The sequence below is a fragment of the Microcaecilia unicolor genome, chromosome 3 (assembly GCF_901765095.1).
Source record: "Microcaecilia unicolor chromosome 3, aMicUni1.1, whole genome shotgun sequence".
Taxonomy (NCBI): domain Eukaryota; kingdom Metazoa; phylum Chordata; class Amphibia; order Gymnophiona; family Siphonopidae; genus Microcaecilia; species Microcaecilia unicolor.
This window is the reverse complement of record NC_044033.1, coordinates 475014452-475040504: the sequence shown is the minus strand read 5'-3', so window position 1 is coordinate 475040504 and position 26053 is coordinate 475014452. Positions and strand designations below refer to the sequence as shown.

General features: G+C 41.3%; 1 protein-coding gene across 1 annotated transcript in view; it reads left to right on the top strand.

The window, feature by feature from the left end:
- Positions 1-26053, top strand: part of COL9A1 (collagen type IX alpha 1 chain) — a 285908-nt gene that overhangs the window by 71013 nt on the left and 188842 nt on the right. The window contains exons 11-13 of the mRNA XM_030199004.1: positions 7935-7988; positions 14733-14768; positions 24621-24644. Of these exons, the coding sequence (XP_030054864.1) occupies positions 7935-7988; positions 14733-14768; positions 24621-24644 (114 nt within the window). The remainder of the gene's footprint in view (positions 1-7934; positions 7989-14732; positions 14769-24620; positions 24645-26053) is intronic.

The window sequence follows — 26053 nt, the reverse complement described above, 5'->3', positions numbered from 1 at the left end:
AATTGAATTATTTTCCATATATCTGTCCAAAATGAACGAACACAGTCTCATTCATAGAGCATATGTACTAAAGTTCCAATACTTATTAGTTTTAGATAGACCTGCAGTATAACGTCTATTTGGTGTCCTGGTAGTCCTATGATATAAAAAGTAAAGTGATTGCTGTGTTGATGCTTAAGCTAGAGGTCTCATAGTTGATGACCAAAAGGTATTCCAGTCCTTTTCAGAAAGTACATGACCAACATCTGTTTCCCATAATGTCGGGAGAGTAGAATTATTTGGCAGAACAGAGGACAATAACATTTTGTAAACTGATGAAGCAGTATGTCCATTCACAAGCAGGGTTATGGCAAGCTGGTATATAGACGGCTTTTCAGAAGTTAGATTAGCCAGGAAATTGTTATTGGAGAGACAATGCTTAAGCTGAATCCATTTAAAGGCATTTGTATCTGTCAAAAAGTAACATTTTTGGAGCAGAGCAAAGCAAAGGGTGAGATAAAGATTGATCTTTCTGAAGAGTGTCTTGTAAATTCTGAATACCTTTGTCAATCCATTCCTTCCAAAAGAAAGGTGTTTTATCGATCCTAATATGAGGGTTGTACCACAGAGAGGTAAAGGTAGTCATGTGAACAGGATGATCTAATGTATGACCAAATTCTCTTAAACATTGTATAGTAGTAATAACAATAGGATTTAGGCATTTTGTAGGAAAAGCTGTAGCAGCAAAGATTGAGGAGACAAGGGAGAGAGAAAAAAAACTCTTCTATTTCTAGCCATAAAGGTTTAGAAGCAGTATCAATATAAAACCAAGAACAGGCTTGTTGAAGGATAAAAGCCCTGTCATATGTGACAAAGTCAGGAAATAAAACGCCACTATTTAGTTTGAGATTCTTAGGTTTCTTAAGGGCTATTCTAGGTTGCTTATTCTTCCAAAGAAAGGTTGACAATGATTTATTCAATTGGGAATAAAAAGAAGGCAGGAATAAAACTGATACCATACTCATAATAATATTGACTTTTGGCGTTATCATAATCTTGATAGTCTCCATTCTCCCGCACCAGGAGAGGTGAGGAGGATGCCAGGTGTGTAGTAGCGATTTTACAAATTGCAGTATTCATTCACTATTATTTTTATGTTTCAACAATTTTATTGATGATGTTAACAGGTTATACATGACTTAATAAAGAAAAACAACCATGAGTAGTTGTGTCGACCAAACACACCAATGTAAATGTCTTTGGAAGCTCCATCATCAAACTGGTTTTTCAATTTTCTCCCCACCTCCCCCCCAATCCTATTATCTGAAAACCACACAATAGTGTTCTAATATTAAACAATAAAAGCAAGAACAGCAAAATAAAAAAAATTTTGAATTCAAACCGGAACAATTATTATACATTGTGACGTAAGATTACTTTTATCTAGTGTTACCTCCCTGTCTCCCTTCCCTACCTTCTATGTTCCTCAGTTATAGTTGTCATCATTTCAAAAGGAACCAAATACAAGATTCTAAGTGGAGCCAACAGAGAACCAGGGCCCCTGCATAGTTACAAGAAAGACAATTTATCATCAGGAAATTTAAATCTCCCCACTTCTTCCCTCCGTTCACTATTATTTTTAATAGTGTCAGATACAGAAGTATATTAAATCTGTACCTAAGTATGTAATTTTAGAGCTAGCCCAAATTAAATTGAAGGATTTAGCTATATCTGAATAAGCGAGGTAATTTAGAGGGAGAATTTCAGTCTTTTGTTGGTTAATCTTATATCTTATATCTTAATCTTATATCCTGAGAAAACTGAGAACGAGTCAATTAGTTGAAAGAGAAGAGGAATAGACTCAGCACTATTTGACAAATGTAAAAGAGCATCCTCAGCATATGCTGTAATTTTAATTTCTCTGGTAGCGCATTAAATACCTGGAATATGTGGATTTTGCCTAATGACCAATATTAAGGGTTCAAGAGCTATATTGAACAGGTAGGGGGAAAGAGGGCAGCCTTACTACTACTACTACTACTACTATTTAGCATTTCTATAGCGCTACAAGATGTACGCAGTGCTGCACAAACATAGAAGAAAGACAGTCCCTGCTCAAAGAGCTTACAATCTAATAGACAAAAAATAAAGTAAGCAAATCAAATCAATTAATGTGTACAGGAAGGAGGAGAGGAGGGTAGGTGGAGGCAAGTGGTTACAAGTGGTTACGAGTCAAAAGCAATGTTAAAGAGGTGGGCTTTCAGTCTAGATTTAAAGGTGGCCAAGGATGGGGCAAGACGTAGGGGCTCAGGAAGTTTATTCCAGGCGTAGGGTGCAGCGAGACAGAAGGCGCGAAGTCTGGAGTTGGCAGTAGTGGAGAAGGGAACAGATAAGAAGGACTTATCCATGGAGCGGAGTGCACGGGAAGGGGTGTAGGGAAGGACGAGTGTGGAGAGATACTGGGGAGCAGAAGAGTGAGTACATTTATAGGTTAGTAGAAGAAGTTTGAACAGGATGCGAAAACGGATAGGGAGCCAGTGAAGCAACTTGAGGAGAGGGGTAGTATGAGTAAAGCAACCCTGGCGGAAGACGAGGCGGGCAGCAGAGTTTTGAACCGTGCCTTGTCGTGTTTCTCTCTTCAGATATAGACTTTCTGAGAATATGTTGTTAGTTAAATTTTGGCTGTAGGATTTGTATAAAGGAGACTGGAATCCCAAACTATTTTAAGACAAATATTCCCACTCCACATCTAAGGACAAAGCCACAATAGGGTGGAGCTGAGATTGTGCAATGTGTGAAAGATGAAAAAATATTTGAGTATTATCAGAAAATGAGACGATTAGGCATAAATCCTACTTGATTAGGGTGAATAATTGTTCCTATAATATTTTTCAATCTAGGAGCAAGGATCTTTGCGTAAGCTTTGTAATCCACATTAAGGAGAGAAATGGGACAATAATTTTGAACAAAGAGAGGATCTTTGGTTTTGGAATTACTGTAATAATGGTTTCTAAAAAATTATTATTGATGATGTTATCTGGAGTTAAGTAATTAAACAGATGAGCAAAAAAAGGAATGAGAACATTTGGAAAAGGTTTGTAAAATTCAATTAGTATCCCATCAGGCCCAGGATTTTTACCAGACTTGGTATCTTTTATAGCTGCTAAAATCCCTTTGACAGTGATGGCTTCATGTAAGGAATCATGATCTGGAGCTCACACATGAGGTCCTTGGAAGGATGATAAGAAAAATGATTTATAGTGATTCTAGGATTGGGGACTTCAGATTGATAGAGCTGTGAATAGAAGTTGTGGAATGCCTATGCAATCTCTTTTAGAGAAGAGGAAATGATATTAGACTGTAATTTAATAGCAGGGATCTGTACTTTGGTCCTATTTCGCTTTAAGTAATTTGCAAGCAGGCGACTACTTTTATTACTTTCTGAATAATGTCTAGAGTGATGCTGAAAAAGTTCCTGTCCTGCTCAGTAATTTAACTGCAATTTAGATTTATATAGATTATTCAGTGTCAGGGGATCATTATTATTAAGATAAGCACATCCAAGGTCTTTAAGTTTCTATTCTAAAGAAAAAACCTGAGCATTATCTAATTTGATTTTTGGGCATTCAGTCTCCCCTGAGGGCAGCTTTATAGGCTTCCCAAGTGTTCATTAAACTAATACCTGGGGAAGTATTCAAGTGAAAACATTCTTGGGTAAATTTTTGAATACGAATTTGGATTGCCTCATCCACTAAAAGATAACAGGGTAGACACCACAGAGGAGATCTGAGAGGTGAAGGAGATTTCCAATTTAAGGAGATGGAAACAGGAGCATGGTCCGAAACCACAATAGGAGATATTTTAGTATGGCACAATGATGACAATAGTGACTGAGAAATTAAAAAATAATCTAACCTAGAAAAACTATTGTGGGGTGGTGAAAAAAGGTATATTCTTTATCAGTGGGGTTTTGTAATCTCCATGGGTCTTGCAATTGAAATTGTAAGATAAGTGAGTATAAAGTAATAGAAGCTTTAGCCGGTGAAATTTTAGTTCTAGAATTCCTGTCAAGGCAGAGATCTATATTGAAATCACCAGCCATAATAATAGGCAAGGAGTCATAAGCTTATAATTTTTGACAAAGTGTCAGGAGAATCTATATTAGGGGCATAGATGTTAATTAGTACCATGGGAGTCTTATATAGAGAAACTTTTAATATTAACCATCTACCATTAGGATCAGCTTCTTAGTCTAATACCTGCAATTGGAAATCCTTATGAACTAGAATAGAAACTCCATGTTTTCTATCCTCAGATGGAGCATCATAAGAATTAACAATCCAATCACATCCTTTTATAAACAAGTTAGTATTAGAAACACTCCAGTCCCATTAACTAGCAATACAAGTATTTATGGAATCATTCTCGATAATAAACTCACATTTGGACCTCAAAAATCACAGGTCATATGACGATTCTCCTATAAGTTGAGACTAATTCTCTCTATTCAATCTCTGCTTCACCCTCCAGCACTCAATACACTCATACACTCCCTAGTGATCAGCCAACTCAACTACTGTAACTCCTTGTACAAAGGACTTAGAGTAAAAGACCTACGTCGTGTACAGCTTGTTCAAAACATAACAATTAAGATCATTAACAAAGCTAGCAAATATAACTATGTAACTCCCCTTATGAAGGCTTCTCATTGGTTTCCTCTTTCCCACCATATAATCTAGGACCCTGTTTACTAAGTTGTGCTATAGGTGCGCTAGTTTTTATTGTGCGCTAAAAATTAGCATGTGCTAATTTTTAGCACAAGCTAAAAACGCTTGCACACCTTAGTAAACAGGGCCCTTAGAAATTACTGCTCCTAGTTTTCAAAATTTGTACCTCAGGGGAACCTGACTTTCAGTTATTGACATCTTATATCCCTTCAAGAGCACTTAGGTCCTTGTTACAACATCGTTTAATAGTCCCTACTTTCAGAGAACTAGTTTGCATAGGAGCTGGCTTGTGATATCATTCGACATCCCATTTTTTTCAGTACAGAGCCCTGAACTCTGGAACATGTTACTAAAGTGTCTAAGATTACAGATGTCCCTAGTATGTTTTGACTTGAAAACTTTCCTCTTTGCTGATGCCTACCAGTGAGCCTGCCAGCTCCACTCACTGCAGGCACTGGATGCAAAGCTCTTGATGACATGATCAATGTCCCTTTTTTATGTTTTTCCTCCCACCTGTCTCTCCTCTTTGCCTCTCTTGTCATGTTCGTTATTTCTCTTATGCTATCCTTTTTTTTAGCCTGTAGGCCCCCAGATAGCTTGTCTGATGGGCAGGATAGCAAATTATAAATAAACTTGAAACTTGGGTTTTTAAACATTTTTTATTTGTACCCTGTGCTTTCCCACTCATAGCAGGTTCAATGCGTCTTACATATTATATACAGGTACTTATTTGTATCTGGGGCAATGGAGGGTTAAGTGACTTGCCCAGAGTCACAAGGGGCTGCCTGTGCCTGAAGTGGGAATCGAACTCAGTTCCCCAGGACCAAAGTCCACCACGCTAACCACTAGGCCACTCCTCCACTCCACTTTTATGCATAGAATGTCCTTGGCTTTTTTCTTTTCATGGCTTTTTATAGCTAATTTAAAGGTAGGCAGAGGGATTGTGTTGTAGTGGTGGGTATGATGTGTGGAAATATCACTTGCATGCCCTCCTACTGCTACCCTAAATTCTTCTGTATTAATTGTAGGCACCCTCTTATAGAGTTGCCCTTTTTATTTCTGAGGAATATCTGTGTCTTTGGTCTTTCTCCTCATGTAAATGTTTAGAAAAATGTCACCTACCCATTGCAAAATTCATGAGACACCTATCTGATGCAAAAATAAATGACCTGCTCTGAACTCTCCCAGCCACCCAGTACAAAAAGTGAATGAGTATCCCCCCCCCCCCCCCCCCCCAGAACCTCCCCAAACACATCAAAGGCTGATCTGGAGAAGGAGAGAACTTTATATCGTACTGGCTCTTTGTCCAATGATACTGTAGCCCAGCCTACCAGTTCCTAATCCAATTTACCACCTTAGAACTCATGAAAACTGCTACATATTTGACTTTTAATTTAGTAGGTTTTTTATGCAACATGAATAGTTGAATATAGGGTGTTCTTAAGTGTACAGCATTTTATGCTGTAAAGAGATACCAAAGCCACTTTGAGAGAAAATCAACTCTGTCCATGGAGAAGGAACCAGGAAATGGGTTCTAACCCAGCTTTTCCCATTGATGCTCCTGGTGATCATGTGCAAGTCACTTTACAAGAATTAGGAGCCCTTTCATTAAAGGGCATTAGATTCTGGGCTTAGCGTGTCTTAATATGGGACTTTCTTGCATGCTAAAGACAGATTTGCAGCAAAATTTAAGGTATTTTTTATTAATATTTTTTTCAGGTTGTGTGCTACTTGAAAGAAGTTAACAGGGGATCCACTTACTGCCTGTTATTTAGGAGGTGTTAAGTGCTCCTATGTTGGCGCACGCTAATATGAACAAGCTAGCTGGTTAACACATCCATGCTCATTCTCCATCCATGACAGACCCCTTCCCAAAAATATTTTTTTAAAACTAGCTAACACGCAAGTTTGCACGCTAACAGGCAAAATAATGAAGGGGGTCATTTACTGAAGATTAACTCGAGTTATCTGCAGCAGGGCCCATTTTATTCCTATGGGCCCTTCTGCAGATAACTTGAGCTAACCTTTAGTAAAAGACCCCCGAAGTTTGTTGCCTATTTTTTCATGCACTAAGGGGCCCTTTTACTAAGCTCTGGAAAGTGGAGGAGTGGCCTAGTGGTTAGGGTGGTGGACTCTGGTCCTGGGGAACTAGGGAACTGAGTTCAATTCTCACTTCAGGCACAGGCAGTTCCTTGTGACTCTGGGCACGTCACTTAACCCTCCATTGCCCCAGGTACAAATAAGTACCTGTATATGTAAGCCACATTGAGCCTGCCATGAGTGGAAAAGCATGGGGTACAAATGTAACAAAAATAAATAAAATAATGCATGCTTACCACAGCTTAAAAGGGCTTAGATGTTCTGCAGTAAGATCTGAATCTGCGTGTGCAAACCATGCACTAAAAAGGTGTAACATTTTTTCACAGAGGGGGTGTGTTTGGGGGCAGAGAGTGTGCATTTCTGTGCTAATCGGTTAGCGCAACTACATTACCATATGCTAAATGATTAGCACAGGATTAGCACGTGAGCCCTTATCACCTATAAAATAGGTGTCAGTAAGTGCTCATGCACTAATATTCTTTAATAGCTTCTTGCTAATGGCAACATTAGTCACTTTTTACCGTAACTTAATAAAAGGGCCCCTTAGATTGCTTGAATTTGGAAAGACAAATAGTTTAATCTAAAATCCAAATTCGAGGTTTACACCTATATCTAAGGTTTGGAATTTTGCAAAATAGAAACCATAGGGGGTCTTTTACTAAAGCTTAGCTTGAGTTATCTGCAGCAGGGCTCATTTTATTCCTATGGGCCTTGCTGTAGATAACACAAGCTAAGCTTTAGAAAAAGACCCCATAGTGTTTTTACAAATTTAAGGGTCATTTTACTAAGGTGAGCTAACAGGTTTGTTTATTGCATACTAACAATATGCACTAAATGCCATACGGTCCATTATATTCCTATGGGCTGCATGGAATTTAACGTGCCTTAGTGAAAGGACACCGTAGTGTTTTTTGAGTTATTAATTTTATCTCTCATATAAATGTCCTATGAACATATTTTAGAACTTTAGTCAAACCTTTTACACTTATGGAAAGAAAGTTTGAATTGGTTGATTGACTCAGTCTAGTTCATCATACACAGTTCTGGGTGTAGTTGTAACATGTGAACTGGGTGCTTTTCTAATTGTGGAATTGGATTTTAATATGTTTTTTATTTTTGTTACTAAAGGGACTGACAGGACCTGTAGGATCACCTGGACCAGCTGGTTCTCGAGGACAAAAAGTAAATAAGATTTTTGTTAATTCATAGACTATTTCTGACCTGAGTTTGTATGAAATAAGATTACTGTATCTACTCCAATATAAACCTATTCAAGTATAAACCGAGGTGACAGTTCCCCCCCCCCCAAAAAAGGGGGAAAACTGTTAACTCAATTATAAATTGGAGGGGTTTATATTAAAATGTATGTTAACACCCCCCACCCATGGCAATGACCAGCATTTCTTCCTCCACACCCCCTCAACTACCATGGATACTGCCATTTCTTCCTCCATACCCCTACCCCGCCCCTCATGGTTGCAGGCATTTTATGGTTTATCATTTTTATTCAAAATCGGTATCCTGTACATGTATCACTACACAGCATTGTCACTTACAGTCACAATAGCAATTCCTTATTGTTACAGGTAATGTAATTTTACTAGAATCTACAGAAACAAAGTAGTTTATTATAACCTTCCCTCCCTTCCCAACAAACCCCCCCAACCTTCTCCCCATTAATATCCCTCCCTCGCCCTCCCTTCCCCCCCCCAAGTGAACAGAACTTAAGACTAGAAATTCAACAATCTGCTTCTAGCAACCGGGGTCAGTGTATTTAGCAGCGGGCTCCATATGTTCAGGAACCGCAATCCTGTCCTGGAGCTAAAGTCATTCACTCCCATCCTCTCCATCCGCATCAACAAAATCATACGTGTCCGCCATTGTGAGTATGATGGGTATTGGCCTGTCACCCATTCGGACAAAATCACCTGCATGGCGGTCACGGTAGCCCTGTATACAAAAGCTGTAAGTCCTTTTGGTACTGGATGGATAAACACCGGGTGTCCCAGCAACAATCCCGAATCATATTTCCACCTGGCCCGCCAGATAGAAGAGACATATTGTGTAAGCTGTTTCCAAAATTTAGCTATGCCTCCGCATGTCCAAAGCATATGCCCCAAGGTGGCTCCAGCTTCCCTGCATTTAGGGCACTCCCCCCACGGAGAGACCCCCATGTGGAAAGCCCTCCTAGGGGGGATGTAGAGCCTGAGTGCCACTTTATATTGAATCTCCCAGTGTGACATCATAATGATATGTCTCTTCATAGTCAAAATATAAGCTTTAAACTGTGCTACTGTAAGGTCCAACGGAATATCTTCTTTCTACTGGGTTAGCAACTTTACAAAATCAGGTTCCGGAATAGTGTCCCTGATATGTCTATGATGGAATTTTAGTGGAACCCGTTGCTGCACTGTTAGAGAAAATGCCGAAGCCAGCTCTTCTTGAACATCTTCAGCTAGATCCTCCCAAGGCAAGGACTGTATGTAGTGCTTTAATTGACCATAATGAAACTCATCTGAGGGGAGCAGGTCAAATTCCTCCCGGAGCTCTTGGAACGGCTTTATCCATCCTTCAAAGGTAACTGCATGTAATAGGTATACCATCCCCTTACGTTTCCATCTTTGAAAAGCTGGATACAAAGTTCCAGGTGGAAAGGCGGGGTTCCCACAAATCGACAGAAATGGGGTAGTTTTTGATGAAAATTTGTGTAATTTACAAACCCATTGCCACACCGCTTTCGCCGACCTCAATATTCCTGTCCGCTGTAGTATATATGGTAGGGAAGGTCCCGCCGTATGTAGAAAGGCACTGAAGTGCGTCCCAGGATATAGCTGTAGCTCTATGTAAGTATCCGAATAGTCCTGGGTTTCACGAAACCAATCATTTATGTGACGCATTCCACTTGCCACCGTCATGTATTTAATGTTCAGCAAGCCCAGGCCTCCGTATTCCACCGGGACAGTTAATGTTGAGTAAGACAGTTGTGGTTTTTTCTTTCTCCAAAGGAAGGTTTGCACCAGTTTTATCAACTTCTGTTCATCCGCTTTTTGTAGGAACAGTGGGAGTGATTGGAATGTGTATAACCACCTGGGGGCCATCACCATATTGAATAGCGCAATTCTTCCCATGAGTGAGAGTGGTAGGTTCCCCCAGACCTCCAACTGTTTGGTAGTGTCCTGCAACAATCTCTGCACATTTTGTCCATAAAGCTTTGTTAGATCCCTGGTGATAGTGACTCCCAAATATTTCAAAGAGTTTTGTGTCCACTGTAACGGGAAGGTCCCCGGCCAATTTATCTGATCTTCTGGCAACACTGGCAAGGCCATAGATTTATGTAGATTTAGACAAAAACCTGAGTAATTCCCATACTGTTCAATTAGCTGCAACAACCTTGGTAAAGTCCGTGGGGGCTCTCGTAGAATTACTAACAAATCATCCGCATAAGCTAGAATTCTGATATCCTGCCCCGCTAACTTAACCCCTTGGAGATCTGGAGCCAAAGAGACCATACGCAGTAGCGGTTCCAGGGTCATGATAAACAGCAAAGGGGATAGGGGACAACCCTGTCGAGTACCACGTTGTATTGTAAACTCTGGTTCCCGGACACCATTAATGAACACTCCCGCTTTGGGTTGACAATAAAGCGTTTGAACTGCGTGCATGAACCAGCCCTCTGTACCCATGGCCGCCAGTGTCTGGTACATGAATGTCCACCCAATCTGGTCAAACGCCTTTTCAGCATCCAAGCTCAATACCAGGGTGGGCGCCCCATGTTGTTGACTGACCGCCATGGCCATCAAAGTTTTCCTAATATTATGCACTGACTGGCGGCCTTTCACAAACCCAACCTGTTCTGGGCCTATCAATGATGGTAGATATTCCACCAACCTCATTGCCATCAGTTTTGCCAAAATTTTTGTGTCAACATTTAACAATGAAATTGGTCGATAGGATTCAACATTATCTAATGACTTCCCTGGTTTGGGTATTAAAGTTATGAGCGCTGAATTTGCATACTGTGGGAATTCCCTTTTTTCTATTACCTCCCGGTAGTATTCCAACAGAGATGCTAGGGCCTTCCCTGACAGTACTTTGTAATACTCTCCTGAAAATCCATCTGGCCCAGGAGCTGACCAGAGCTTTAATGTTTTAATCACAGCTTGTAATTCTGTCATTGTCAAAGGTTTATTCAAGTTCCCCAGCTGTTCCCCTGTTATTTTAGGGAGCTTTGCCTGAGCTAGATATTGTTGCATCTCTTGCTCCGAGGGAACTTGTCTTGATTTATATAGGGCTGAGAAATAATCTGTGAATGCTTGCCCAATCTTTTGACGGTCCGTGATTAAATTCCCCTTTTTATCTTTCAATGCAGTCACTGTCCTCGGGGCTCCTGAATTTTTTATTAAGCGCCCTAACATTCTGCCTGCCCGATTGCCATATTTATGTAACTTGTATTTGTAAAAGAGGGCCGATCTCAACTCCCTTTCATGTAAGAGACTATTAAGGGCCACCTGTGTAGCTTTCAAATTCTCCAAGGTAACTACTGTGGGGTGATGAAGATGAATTCTCTTAGCCCTCTGCAACTGACGCTCTAAATTCAATATACCCGCAGACCTCTTCTTATTCTTAGCACTACAATAGGCTATAATAGCTCCCCGGATGACCGCCTTAGAGGCCATCCAGAACAACTCGGGCTGGCGTGTGGCATGCCAGTTATTATGTTCTATATAATGATCCCAATTCCGCTGCACATGTGTCCGCAACCTCGGATCATGATATAGGCCCACCGGGTATCTCCACCCTCTCTGTCCCGTAGTGTCTGTGGTAACTTTAATATCTATCCATATCATAGCATGATCTGCCACTTCTTCTGGGCCTATATATGTTGTATCTACTAGGTGAAACATGGTGCGGGCTAGCAAAATATAGTCTATCCGGGCAAACGTGCCATGTGCCCTTGACCTGTGCGTATAATCTTTCTCTCCTGGATGATAAATCCTCCATGGATCTACCAGATCAAGGGTCTTGGTGAATGACTGAAATTCTCTAGCCCGCACTCCTCTATACTGAGAATCCTTTGTGCTAGAACAATCTTGCCGGGGATCCAGGACCGCATTGAAATCCCCAGCCACAATCAGTTCTCCACCATGACTTTGCAGGCATTTCCCTGCTAGGTTGGTAAGGAAGGATGCATCATGATTATTAGGCCCATATAAAACCAAAAGCAACAAGATTCTCCCCGCTAACCAAACCTTCAACATTATATGGTCCCCCTGAGCCCCTTTCTCCAGTACTGTTGCTTTATATGGGAGTCCCTTTCTAAATAGCACCGCCACCCCCCCCCCCACGACTCTGTGTTGATGCTGCAAATACTTCTCCGACCCAATGTTTTTGTAGTTTAGAATGTTCCAGATCAGTAAGCCGTGTCTCCTGTAAGCATGCAATGTCTGCTCTGTGTCTCTTAAGTGCAGAGAGTATCTTAGATCTTTTAATTGGGGAACTAATCCCACCCACGTTCCAGGATATTAGTCTAGTGGTCATCCTTTAAACCACCCCATTTCCAGTGTCCATGCTATGCCCCGGGTTTTACAGGTCTCTTCAGCTCCAAGACCCCATTCTCTAGAACGGACTCTAAAAATACCTCTCAGTTCCACTGTACACTTCCCCCGATTCCAATGTAATAAGTTCCGCTTCTCTTTAAGGTCTAATACTTGTTCATGTAATATAAACCCTTCACCCTGAACACCCTTAATCCCCCCCCACAGTTCTAACCCTTTAGCCAGATTTCCAGGCCTAGACCCGGAATTAGCAAGAGAGCACCTAGCGTGTCAAGAGCCCCCAACTCCTATATATAGTACATATTTATAATTATAATTACTGCAACATTTAGCATTTTTGGGATCTAGTCCCCTTTATATTACCAACATCTTTAGTCTCCGTCTAGTATGCCTTGGTCTCGAAGGCCTGTTTTTGCTTCTTCCAATGTTTTAAAAGTCTGCCATTGTCCTTGGACTTGCACTTTCAGGGAGGCTGGGTACTGCAAAACAAATCGAATTTGCTTTTGGGCCAGCGATGAGCATATAGGGTGAAATTTACGCCGTCTCTCCTGTACCCCAGTTGAGTAATCCTGAAATATCAGGATTTGCCGTCCTTCGTGTTTTAATTCACCTCTACGAATCTTGAATCCCTGTAGGACTTCCATTTTATGACGATAATTGAGCAACCGCGCACCCACCACTCTTGGCTGCTCCTGATTTTCTCTGTTTCGGCCAATGCGATGTGCCCTTTCAATGACCAGTTGTCCAAAAGAGTCTGTCAAGGCCAATTCCTTAGATAACCATCCCGTGAGCCAATCCACCAGGTTTTTGTCAGGTATTTTCTCAGAAAGGCCCACTATCCGCACATTGTTCCTGCGGGAGCGATTTTCAAGATCTTCTAATTTATCCATGTGCTCTTGGAGCTGCTGTTTTACCTCCCGCAGGTCTGTGCTGTAGCCTTGTGAGTCATCTTCCAGGGCGGACACCCTGGTCTCCACATCCTCCATTCGGGTTTCCAAACCTTCTAACTTCGTATGGAAAGCGTCCAACTTTAAGTCTAAGGCGTCCCATTTTGGCTGCCAGGCATTTGCAACTGCTAGCGTTAACTGTTCGAGTTGCGACGCTGTAAAATTTTGGTGCGCCGGAAGCGGGTCCTCCGCCATTTTCGGGTCTGGCGCCGACACTTTACTTTTCTCCTTTTCTTTTTTTCCCACTCGCAGCGCCATTCCGGTTGGAGACTGTTTAAGATATCTGTCCATAAAGGTACGCCAGTTTTAATTTTCCTTTTTAATCACTCGTGTTGCAGTATTTGAGCGGTTTCTGGAGCGAGGGCCCAGGAGCTAAAGCAGTGCACGTCCACTCAGCTCATCACGTCACGTGCTCTGGTTGCAGGCATTTTACTGGCAGTTTCTTTTTGCCAACATGGATGCAATTAGTTATGCACTGGGCTGGTGCAAGGGTCATGCAGGGCCTTGAGCATCTGCATGTGCTCAAGGCCTGCCAGTTCTTGCCCTCTCTGAGATTCTCGGAGAGGGTGGAAGCCAGCAGGCCTTGAGCATGAGCAGATGCTCAAGACCCTGCACTGACCTAGTGCATAACTTTATCCACAACAGTCGAAGAAAGGTAAGTAGGAACTACTAGTAAAATGCATGTAACTGCGAGGGAGGGGGTAAGGGTATGGAGGAAGAAATGGCAGTAATGGTGGTGGCAGCAGGAGGGGGTGGAGGAAAGACTCTAAACCAAGACCCCCATTGCTGGGCTTTCCCTCTTCACAGTCTGGCATCTCTCCCTCCCCTCCTGGCCTTGCCCACGGCTCTCTCTTACTCCCTGCCCCCAGTGTACTTTTTCAGATGTAAGCGAGTCTTCCACGTTGCAGCACCAGTGGCAATCACACGCTGCCTCCGGCCTGCACCGGGCCTTTCCCCTCTGACTTGTCTCATCCTTTCTGATGCAACTTTCATTTTTTGGAAGGCAGGATGGGCAGCGGGAAAAGCTCAGTGCAGACTGGAGGCAGCCTGTGAGTAAGGCTGCCGCAGGAGCTGCATCATGGAAGACTTGCTTACTTCTGAAAAGGTACACGAGGGGTTGTAGCAGGGGAGTGAGAAAGAGTCATGGGCAAGGCTGGGAGAGGAGAGAGAGATGCCAGACCATGTGGGAGGGAGGGAGGAGGTGTGTAGCACTTGTAGTCTGGATTCTTGGGCGATCCGGATGTTGCAATTCTAAAGGGTCTGGGTTCTCAGGTGGTCCACATTTCTGGCATCTGGATTTTTGGACTTGTATTGCATATCATATGCACATAGAGTAATTTCAAGCACAGAAAATAAGGACAAAATGTTCTCCATGAAATAATCTAAACAGTAAACATATTTCACCTTTCCTTCTTTGTTATCAGGGTGAGCCTGGGTTGCCTGGACCTCGGGGTCCTCAGGTGAGTGAGATATTATGCTTAACAGGAATAAAATTGAATTTATGAACACAATTCACCAAACAATTTAAAATAGTTTTCAGATGATGAAAATGTCCACTGAAGAACATAGAAAGTGTGGTATTTATACAGTCAAGGAAGATGACATTTCTAAATGATTCTATAAACACAGTGACAGGTCAGATATGAATTCAGCATTTTATTGTAACCATATTCACTTTCAGCATAATTTAAGGGTAGCTCTCACTGAGCCTTCTTGGAGGAACTGATAGCCTTGACTTGTTTCTTTTTCAGGTCAGCTAGGTTAGCTCTTAGTATTTATGACCCATAAAATGGTGAGGTACTACAGCAGCGTTTGGCATTCCAAAACACAGAAGGACCAGTATTCAAAAGCAGTTATCCAGTTAGCAGGTGCTGCTAAGCAGATACATGCCATTGAGAGGAAAATTCAATGGCACTAATCTGCAAATTCTATGTAATACGACCAGAGTTGTGTGCGCAAATCTGGGCATATTCTGATTTGCTTGTACAACTCAATTGGTTAACGAGCCAATCAGCGCCGATAATTGGATATTAACAAGCAATTATCGGCACTAATTGGCCTTAATTAGAATTTATTCTCACTACTTGCTAAGCGTATTCTATAAAGTAGTCTGTGTAAATTGTACCACGTGGATCTCAAAAGTGGGAGTGGCCATGGGAGGAGCATAGGCAAGTCATGGGCATCTCAAAAATTTATACACAGTGTTATAGAATAACCTGTTCCATGTCTAAAGTTAGACATGGGCATTTTGAGTATTGTGTGCAGTTCTGGTCACTTCATCTCCAAAAAGATGTAGCAGAAGTAGAAAAGGCACAGAGAAATGCAGCCAAAATGGTTAAGGCGATGGAATGACTCTCATTTGAGGAAATGCTAAAAAGGTTAGAGCTCTTCAGTTTGAAGAAGAGAAGACTGAGAGGGGTATGATTGAAATCTACAAACCCTGAGGGGAGTGGAACAGCTAAATGCTTAGGGTCCTGTTCACTAAGCCGCGTTGTAGGCACAATAACTTTTTAGTGCGTGCTAAATATTAGCATGCGCTAACGCTAGAGACACCCATAGGAATATATGAGTGTCTCTAGCATTAGCGTGCCTACAGCGCGGCTTAGTAAACAGTGCCCTTATTGTTTACTGTTTCAAAAAATACAAACCTAGGGGACATGTCATGAAACATGGTAATACCCGAGACAATATTTTTTCGCTCATTGCATAGTTAAGCTCTGGAATTTGTCGCCAGAGGATAAGGTAAAAGCAGTTAGCATGGCTGGGTTTAAAAAAGGTTTGGACAAATTCCTAGAGGAAAGGTCCATAATTGTTAATTAGACATGAGGAAAGCCATTTCATATCCCTGGGGGTTGGTAGTATAGAATCTTGCTACTTTTTGGGATTCTACCAGGTACTGGATTCTGAATTGGCCACTGTTAGAAACAGGATACTGGGCTAGATGAACCCTTGGTCAGACCCAGTATAGAAATGTTTATGTTTCATGTTAGTACGCATAGCCAGTCTGACCCAGATACTTGTTGGATTATTTGTAGTAAATAATTAGCAGATTTTAGTACACACAGCTTCAGCTTTAGAAATGTTAATTTCTTTCTTCATCTCTCTCTCATTCACCCCTGAATAATTCACTGCTGAGTCACTTTAAAGTTGAAGTAACAAAACATCTGTTTACTCACAGTTTGCAGTTAGATTATAATCAGACAGGCTTATATATACATATTACTATACATTTGTATTATCAGCTCCTTCCATGTGCTTAGATGGTAATGGATGCTCACACCACCATAGATCCTCTCAGGTTAGGAGAGATCATGAGCTCCATGTGCTCCATGTGCTGCATGTGCTGCATCTAACCCCCACAGGAAGTTGCATAGCTGTGTGACCTCTCTAAGTAATTCACATCAGAGGTCACAGAGTAATCACAGAGAAATAATAGGTGACAGGCAATGCATGTAAAATACAATACATTCCAACAAACCCCTTCTCATGCATAACTGTCATGCAATTATTTATTCATACAAAGTCCAAGCTTTATACGCAGATTCACAAAATGTTCTCTGGGTAACGGTTTGGTCATGATGTCAGCTGTCATCTCACTGGTGTGACAATAGTGTAGACTTATGACCCCTTCTTTCACCAACTCTCGCACGTTGTGGTATTTCGTTGCGATGTGCTTGGTGCGTGACTGAACCTTGTCATTCTGTGACAGTCGGATGCAGCTCTGATTATCTTCCATTATCTGGATTGGTCTCTTTTCAGCTATTCCAAAATCCAGCATAAGTTTTTCAATCCACATCAGTTCTCTGCACGCTTCCGATACGGCCACGTATTCAGCTTCTGTAGAAGACAAACTCACAATACTTTGTTTATGACTGGCCCATGAAATTTGTACATTTCCATACATAAACACATATCCACTTGTGGATTTATAATCAGAATGATCCCCTGCCCAATCTGAATCACAGTAACATATTAGTTTTGGATTACTATTGGCTGAAATCTTTAATTTACAATCAATGGTACCCTTTAAATACCTTACCATCCTTTTAACTGCAGTCCAATCTGATTTGGTAGGTGAGCTGACCCTTCTGCTCAAAATTCCTACTGCATTTGCTATATCAGCCCTGTATGTGGTAGCTAGATATAAAAGCTTACCTATGGCTGATCTATATTGGATGTTATCTGGTAAAGGTTCTCTTACTGTTTCATCCTTCAGAAAATCAGTGATCATGGGAGTGCTTACAACTTGGGCATCTTGCATACCTAAACTTTCAATAAGCTCATTTATTTTCTGCTTCTGGCTTAGAAGATAAGAACCATCATTTTGTTTCTCAATTTCTATACCAAGATAGTATGACACATTACCAAGTTCTTTTATCTCAACATTGAGGTTTAAACACTTTACAATGTCCTTGTACTCTTGCTCACTTTTGCTTGCAATGAGCAGATCATCAACAAAAGCTAAAATGTATGCATATTGTCCATTTGTGCACCTAGTGTACAAACATTATCTGCTTCACCTTGCTTAAATCCTAAATTTGTCAATATTTCATGCAATTTTTCATTCCAACATTTTGCACTTTGCTTTAATCCATAAAGACCTTTGTTTAATTTACACACTAGCTGTCTTTGTTTTGTATTTATGAAACCTGTTGGTTGTTCCATGTACAAGTCCTCAGTTATATCTCCGTGAAGAAACGCTGTTTTCACATCAATGTGTTTGACTTGCATGCCTTTTGAGACTGCAATGCTCAGAAGTGTTCTTATTGTCGTGTGTTTCACTACAGGTGCAAACACTTCATCAAAATCTTCTCCATATTTTTGAAGATATCCCTTTGCGACTAATCTGGCTTTATACCTTTCCACTTTTCCTTGTGCATTCCTTTTTAACTTGAATACCCATTTGCATCCTATAGCTTTCTTGCCAGGAGGTAATTCTGTAAGAATCCAAGTATTATTTTTATCCAATGCATCAATTTCTTCTTGTGCAGCTTTACGCCATTTAGCAGCTTCTTCTGCTGACATTTTCTCAATCTCATCCCATGTTAAGGGCTCTTGAGCTTCTGCTGACTTTGTTAGGTAAGACAGTCTTGGGGGTGGAACACCTTTGTTTTCCCTGGATGAGCGTCTGACAACAGGTTGGTCTGACCTTTCCGCATCCTCTAAATCTGAGAGTCCTTCTCCAATTGATTCCCCTTCTCCAACTGTACTGTCTTCTTCAATGATCCTTTCTGTGTCTGTTTCCTCTGCCTGTTCCTCGTTAGATACAGATGAGTTGCTTTCAGACATCTGCCTTGGTATGGCATTTATATACACTGGCATGTCTATTATGGTTCTAGTTTCATATTCTGGATGATAAGGCTCATCTGGGATAATCCAGCCTTTATCAACCCTTTTGTTTTCATCAAAATATGTAACATGTCTTATGCCAACAATGCCAGTTTTCAGATTCAAAATTCTATATCCTTTGTGTCCTGGAGCATAGCCAACTAAATGCCCCTTTCTGTTGTGGAATCCAGCTTATGCCTTCTTTGCTTTGGTACATGAGCATATGCTGTACTTCCAAATGTTCTTATGTGTGACAGGTTTGGCTTCCTACCATGCCATGTCTCATGTGGTGTGCGCTCAGCGCCTTTAGTTGGCATTCTGTTTTGTAGGTACACTGCTGTGAGAATGGCTTCCCCCCATAGTCTTTTAGGGAGATTGCTATCTGACAGCATACATCTGGTCATTTCCACAAGTGACCTAAATTTTCTCTCTGCAACAGAATTTTGTTCTGGTGTATAAGCTACTGTTGTGATATGCTGAATGCCTTCTTGTTCTAGAAATGTGCGCATGCTTTGTGAAGTGAACTCACCACCATTGTCGGTCTGAAGAACCTTTGGTTTCTTTCAAATTTATTGCTCACCATGGCTACGTATTTCTTCAGCATGTCTGTGACTTGACTTTTTTCTTTCAGCAAATAGGCCACACAATATCTAGAGAAATCATCCAAGAATATTAGCACAAATCTGTTATTTCCCAATGATGGGATATTAAACGGTCCACATAAGTCACTGTGTATTAAGTCCAGTACTTTATTACTCCTATTTCCTGTGTATGCAGGAAATGAGGGTCTCACACCTTTTTGAGTAACACAGTCTATGCATTTCTCCATTTTACCAGCATCTGCACTTATCTGAATGCCGGTGGCTAGTTGCCCACTGTGAAGATCCTGGATCACCTTAGAATCACGATGTCCCAGGCGGCGGTGCCAGATTTCCAGACTACATTTACCATCATTCTTCCTTACTTGCGCCATATGTGAGGCTTCACCTGAAATGCTCAGCTTATAAACATCATTATGCATAAAAGCTTCAGCATACACTTCATCATTTTTAGAGATTGTGCACTTACTGTTTTCAAAATGAATCACAAAACCCTTCTTATCTAATGTAGATACACTAAGCATATTGCAAACTGCTTGGGGAATATACAAGACATCACTTACAGGAATTTCTTTAACTTCATTAGACACTTTGCATTTTAAGAATCCAATACCTTTTGCTTGGATCTTAGCAGTCCCTGCGTTTGCAGTTTTAAGAATACCTTCCTCTGGACACATTTCCTGAAAGAAATTCTTACAATTGGTTAAATGGCATGTGCTCCCTGAATCCAAAATCCAAGTACTTTCATTTGAATTATTATTTACCATAGTCAAAGATTTTTCTGCCATTAGAAAGCCCTTGTGTTTATCTTTGTCCTTCATACATTTCCTGGTTTGAAAATTCTTTAGTTCCATTGGCTTAGGTGAGCTAGAGGGAGTGTTTTGTGTTTCCTTACACCATTTAGATACATGTCCCTCCTTTCCACATGAGTAGCAAATCAGCTTGCCCTTGGGTGGAGTTTTCCCATAGCTCCGCCTTCCTCTGTTCTTTGCCAAGAAATTTGTTTCATTTCTCTCTGACTTGCTTTGAGAACACATCTCCTCAGAATCATTTATTATGCATTCCTGCCTTAGTTTTGATGTTGCCTGTTCAAAAGATTGCCCTTCAATGGCCTCATTTACAGACCTAAAAACATCAAACTTCTTTGATAGTGAGGTAAAAAGAAATGCTCTTTTCAATGCATCACACATGGGAATTCCAGAAAGTTCTAGCTTTTGAAATGAAGACATAAGATGCATAATGTGATCATTACATTTACTTTTATCCCTTAATTTGGTTTCATTCAACTCTGCCAACCAAATTGGTTGCTGCTTTGCATATGTAGTTGCATACATAGTTCTCAGTTTATATAAAATGTCCTTTGGTGTATCTTTTCCCTCCACTAATATGGCTTGTTTCTCTGAGAGAGCTTCCAAAAGCATGCACTTCACATAATAGTTTGCATTGTCCCATTCAGCCATATTTTCAGCTGTTCTGTCTTGGTCTAAGCATATATTTAATCTTTTTGCTCGAAGGAGACATATGAATCTTAATTCCCACTGCCGATAATTAAACTCAGTTAATCTAGGCACCTTGAGAGAATAGAAAAATGGTGAATTTCCTCCCTCAGCCATTTTCTTAGCCTTCTGTCTGCTGTGTGGGGGGAGAGAGAGACAGACTGAATCTTTCCTTTAAAACAAGAGAAAAATGTGGCCTTTTTTTCTGCCTGGTAATATTTCTCTTCTTTTTCAATTCCTGGCCCTGGGCCCATAACCCTTTTGTTGGATTATTTGTAGTAAATAATTAGCAGATTTTAGTACACACAGCTTCAGCTTTAGAAATGTTAATTTCTTTCTTCATCTCTCTCTCATTCACCCCTGAATAATTCACTGCTGAGTCACTTTAAAGTTGAAGTAACAAAACATCTGTTTACTCACAGTTTGCAGTTAGATTATAATCAGACAGGCTTATATATACATATTACTATACATTTGTATTATCAGCTCCTTCCATGTGCTTAGATGGTAATGGATGCTCACACCACCATAGATCCTCTCAGGTTAGGAGAGATCATGAGCTCCATGTGCTCCATGTGCTGCATGTGCTGCATCTAACCCCCACAGGAAGTTGCATAGCTGTGTGACCTCTCTAAGTAATTCACATCAGAGGTCACAGAGTAATCACAGAGAAATAATAGGTGACAGGCAATGCATGTAAAATACAATACATTCCAACAATACTGAGGCGATAGTTTTAATTTTCTTTACTATCATTCTTATTTTCTGCAATTATCTGGCAGTTTTATGCAGATCATACTGTAGAAAATAGTCGTTTTTATGGCTGTCGTAAAAATGGCCTTAGCACATGGGAAAGACTCGCGTAAGGTTGTGCTGAGGTCAATTTTTACCACAGCTTAGTAAAAGGATCCCTTAGGGGTCCTTTTACTAAATTGCGATAAAAGGGAGCCTGCTTTAGTGTCAGCACGTGTTTTTGATGCGCATTGAGGCCTCCTTTTACCACAGCGGGTAACAGGTTGCCTTTTTTTACTGAAAAGAAATGGCCGTACGGTAAGTGAACCACTCACTGCATGGCCATTTCAGGGGGTTGGGTGGGGGAGCTCATACTGCCACCCATTGAGGGCTCCCATGCTAACCTAGTGGTAACCGATTACTGCCCGGTAATCACCGGCACTACAAAAATAGAAAATATTTTTGTAGCGCCGGAAATGGTGCACACTGGGGGTGGGAACTACTGCCATGCTCTTGAGGTAGCCCAGCGATAGTTCTGGAATGGTGAGTGGTAAGCCCACATTGGGCTTACTGCCACTTAGTAAAAGGGCCCCTTAATGTTTATGCACATATTTATTTATTGGAATTTATTAACTGCCTTTATGAAGAGATTCACCGAAGACGGTGTGCAGCAGGAACAGTTTAACATAAAAAACTTACAATTTTGTTAACAGCATAACAACAGTAAAAATGGCCAACTATAAACATGAATACAATGAGGGCCCTGTTTAGTAAGGCACGCTAGCGTTTTTAGCGCACGCTAAACGCTAGAGACACCCATAGGTGCCTTTACTGCAGCATAGTAAACAGGGCTCTAATTGAGGTAAACTTGAGAACCAAATTTAAACCTAAGAATAGGACTACAATGAAACAATATCAAAATTATACACTTTTAACAGCACTGAAATTGAAATAACAGAGCTATAATGTAATGTCAGCATAATACGCCACAGCCATAAAAATGGCTATTTTCTACAGTACTTAAAATATACACTCCAAATCAGGTATTAAGATCAAAGGGGACATGCTGCTTAGTTGTAGGTGGAATATAAATTATTAAATAAGTAAATAATGAGACATCTAACAAGCACGCATTAGAACATTTAGATAACAGATATGATGCTAATGCTTTTCTACAGCACAGCTTACCATGTAGCCGAGAGGCCAAGTGCAGATATATAGATGGGGACAAGATGCGTGGTACATAGACAGTTGGGATAAATAGATGGGTGGTTTCTCGAATTAAATGGAATATAGGACCCGAGAAAGCATGGCTTCACTAGAGGCAGGTTGTGCCAGTTTGACTGGGTGACCAAACAGTTGGACGTGGGAGGGTTGTAAGATGTGGTATACTTAGATTTCAGCAAAGCCTTTGACACGGTTCTGCACAGGTGACTGATAAATAAATTGAGTGCCCTCGATATGGGACCTAGAGTAACTGATTGGGTTAAAAATTGGTTGAATGGAAGGAGACAGAGGGTAGTGGTAAATTGAGCTTGCTCTGAAGAAAGGGATGTTATCAGTGGAGTATCACGGGGATCGGTCCTTGGGCTGGCTCTTTTTAATGTCTTTGTGAGCGATATTGTGGAAGGGCTGTCTGGTAAGGTTTGTCTCTTTGTGGATGATACCAAACTCTGCAACAGGGTGGACACCCCGGAGGGTGTGAATGACATAAGGAAGGACCTAGCGAAGCTGGAGGAGGAATGGTTCAATATTTGGCAACTAAGATTTAATGCTAAAAAATGCAGGGTCATGCACTTGGGTCAAAAGAATCTGAGGGAATGGTACAATATAGGGGGGGTGAAGTGCTTCTGTGTACGAAGGAAGAGAGAGATTTGGGGGTGATTGTGTCTGATGACCTTAATGCTTCCAAACAGATAGAAAACATGATGGTCAAAGTCAGAAGGATGCTTGGGTGCATAAAGAGAGGGATGACCAGCAGGGGAAAAGAGGCAATAGTGCCCTTGTATAAGTCTCTGGTGAGGGCCCATTTAGAGTTCTGTGTGCAGTTCTGGAGACCGCACCTACGGAAAGATATAAACAGGATGGAGTCGGTCCAGAGGGTGGCTACAAAATTGGTAAGCGGACTTGAACACAAAAAATATAGGGACAGGCTTATGAACCTCAACATGTATACGCTGAAAGAGAGGAAGGAGAGAGGTGATATGATAGAGACGTTTAAATATCTCAAGGGCATTAATGTACAGGAAGCGAGCCTTTTACAGTTGAAGAAAAATTCTGGAACCAGGGGCCATACGATCAAGTTAAGAGGGAATAGGCTTAAGAGGAATCTAAGAAAGTATTATTTCACAGAAAGTGTGGTGGAAGCATGGAATGGCCTCCCACTGGAGGTTCTGGAGTTGAGGAATGTCAAAATTTAAGAAAGCATGAGATAAGCACATGGGATCCCTTAGGAAAAGGAAGGGGTTACAGAGGACGGGCAGACTGGATGGGACATTTGGCTTTTATCTGCCGTCATGTTTCTATGATTCTGAGTTCTTTGTACATTTAAACAAAATATAAGGAAATGCTCTTAGATACAGCGTATAGCAAGCCAGTCCAGGTGCTGAGTGGTGGATAGTGTATGTGCCTAAATGCCAGAAATCCCCCTAAGCACTATTCTGTAAATATGCATGTATCTTAAATAGCTCATATTTTACAGGTAGACGTAACATGGGAAAGCATGGGTGGGGCACACTCTGGTGTTTAGGTGTGAGTATTTACACCAGCTCTATGGCTGACATACGTGCTCAAGCCTAGCTACATGCACACATATGTAACCTGGTTACACTATTATTCTGTAAAGGAAAGTGGGTGCCTAATTTCCGGTGTAGAATATGCTCCTAATAGGTGCCCTAAACTTTCCAATTTAAGCATTCTCATGGCAAAACTGTGGTAGAACATGCTAGTGAGTTGAATACTACAATATGCTGTAATAGAATTTGTGAAAAAAAAAATACGTTCAGGTAAATTTATTGTAAAGTTTTCAATAGGCTTCTTTGTATCATATCAAATGAATAATGAGCATTAACAACTTTTTTTCTCCTTTTATGCAGTAGTTTATGCTACTATTAGACTTTAAACTTCTCACATATGTCTTTTATTTATGTCCTTATAGGGAAAAGGTTCTCCTGGACCACCCGTAAGTACATTTTGAAATGTCTACACACTAAACAGAACACATGATAAACATAGGCGTAGTTTGGCTGTTTCATTTGGGGGGGCAAAGAATGGGCGGAGCATATTAGCATATCATTTGCATATATACAGTGGTGGAAATAAGTATTTGATCCCTTGCTGATTTTGTAAGTTTGCCCACTGACAAAGACATGAGCAGCCCATAATTGAAGGGTAGGTTATTGGTAACAGTGAGAGATAGCACATCACAAATTAAATCCGGAAAATCACATTGTGGAAAGTATATGAATTTATTTGCATTCTGCAGAGGGAAATAAGTATTTAATCCCTCTGGCAAACAAGACCTAATACTTGGTGGCAAAACCCTTGTTGGCAAGCACAGCGGTCAGACGTCTTCTGTAGTTGATGATGAGGTTTGCACACATGTCAGGAGGAATTTTGGTCCACTCCTCTTTGCAGATCATCTCTAAATCATTAAGAGTTCTGGGCTGTCGCTTGGCAACTCGCAGCTTCAGCTCCCTCCATAAGTTTTCAATGGGATTAAGGTCTGGTGACTGGCTAGGCCACTCCATGTCCCTAATGTGCTTCTTCCTGAGCCACTCCTTTGTTGCCTTGGCTGTATGTTTTGGGTCATTGTCGTGCTGGAAGACCCAGCCACGACCCATTTTTAAGGCCCTGGCGGAGGGAAGGAGGTTGTCACTCAGAATTGTACGGTACATGGCCCCATCCATTCTCCCATTGATGCGGTGAAGTAGTCCTGTGCCCTTAGCAGAGAAACACCCCCAAAACATAACATTTCCACCTCCATGCTTGACAGTGGGGACGGTGTTCTTTGGGTCATAGGCAGCATTTCTCTTCCTCCAAACACGGCGAGTTGAGTTCATGCCAAAGAGCTCAATTTTGTCTCATCTGACCACAGCACCTTCTCCCAATCACTCTCGGCATCATCCAGGTGTTCACTGGCAAACTTCAGACGGGCCGTCACATGTGCCTTCCGGAGCAGGGGGACCTTGCGGGCACTGCAGGATTGCAATCCGTTATGTCGTAATGTGTTACCAATGGTTTTCGTGGTGACAGTGGTCCCAGCTGCCTTGAGATCATTGACAAGTTCCCCCCTTGTAGTTGTAGGCTGATTTCTAACCTTCCTCATGATCAAGGATACCCCACGAGGTGAGATTTTGCGTGGAGCCCCAGATCTTTGTCGATTGACAGTCATTTTGTACTTCTTCCATTTTCTTACTATGGCACCAACAGTTGTCTCCTTCTCGCCCAGCGTCTTACTGATGGTTTTGTAGCCCATTCCAGCCTTGTGCAGGTGTATGATCTTGTCCCTGACATCCTTAGACAGCTCCTTGCTCTTGGCCATTTTGTAGAGGTTAGAGTCTGACTGATTCACTGAGTCTGTGGACAGGT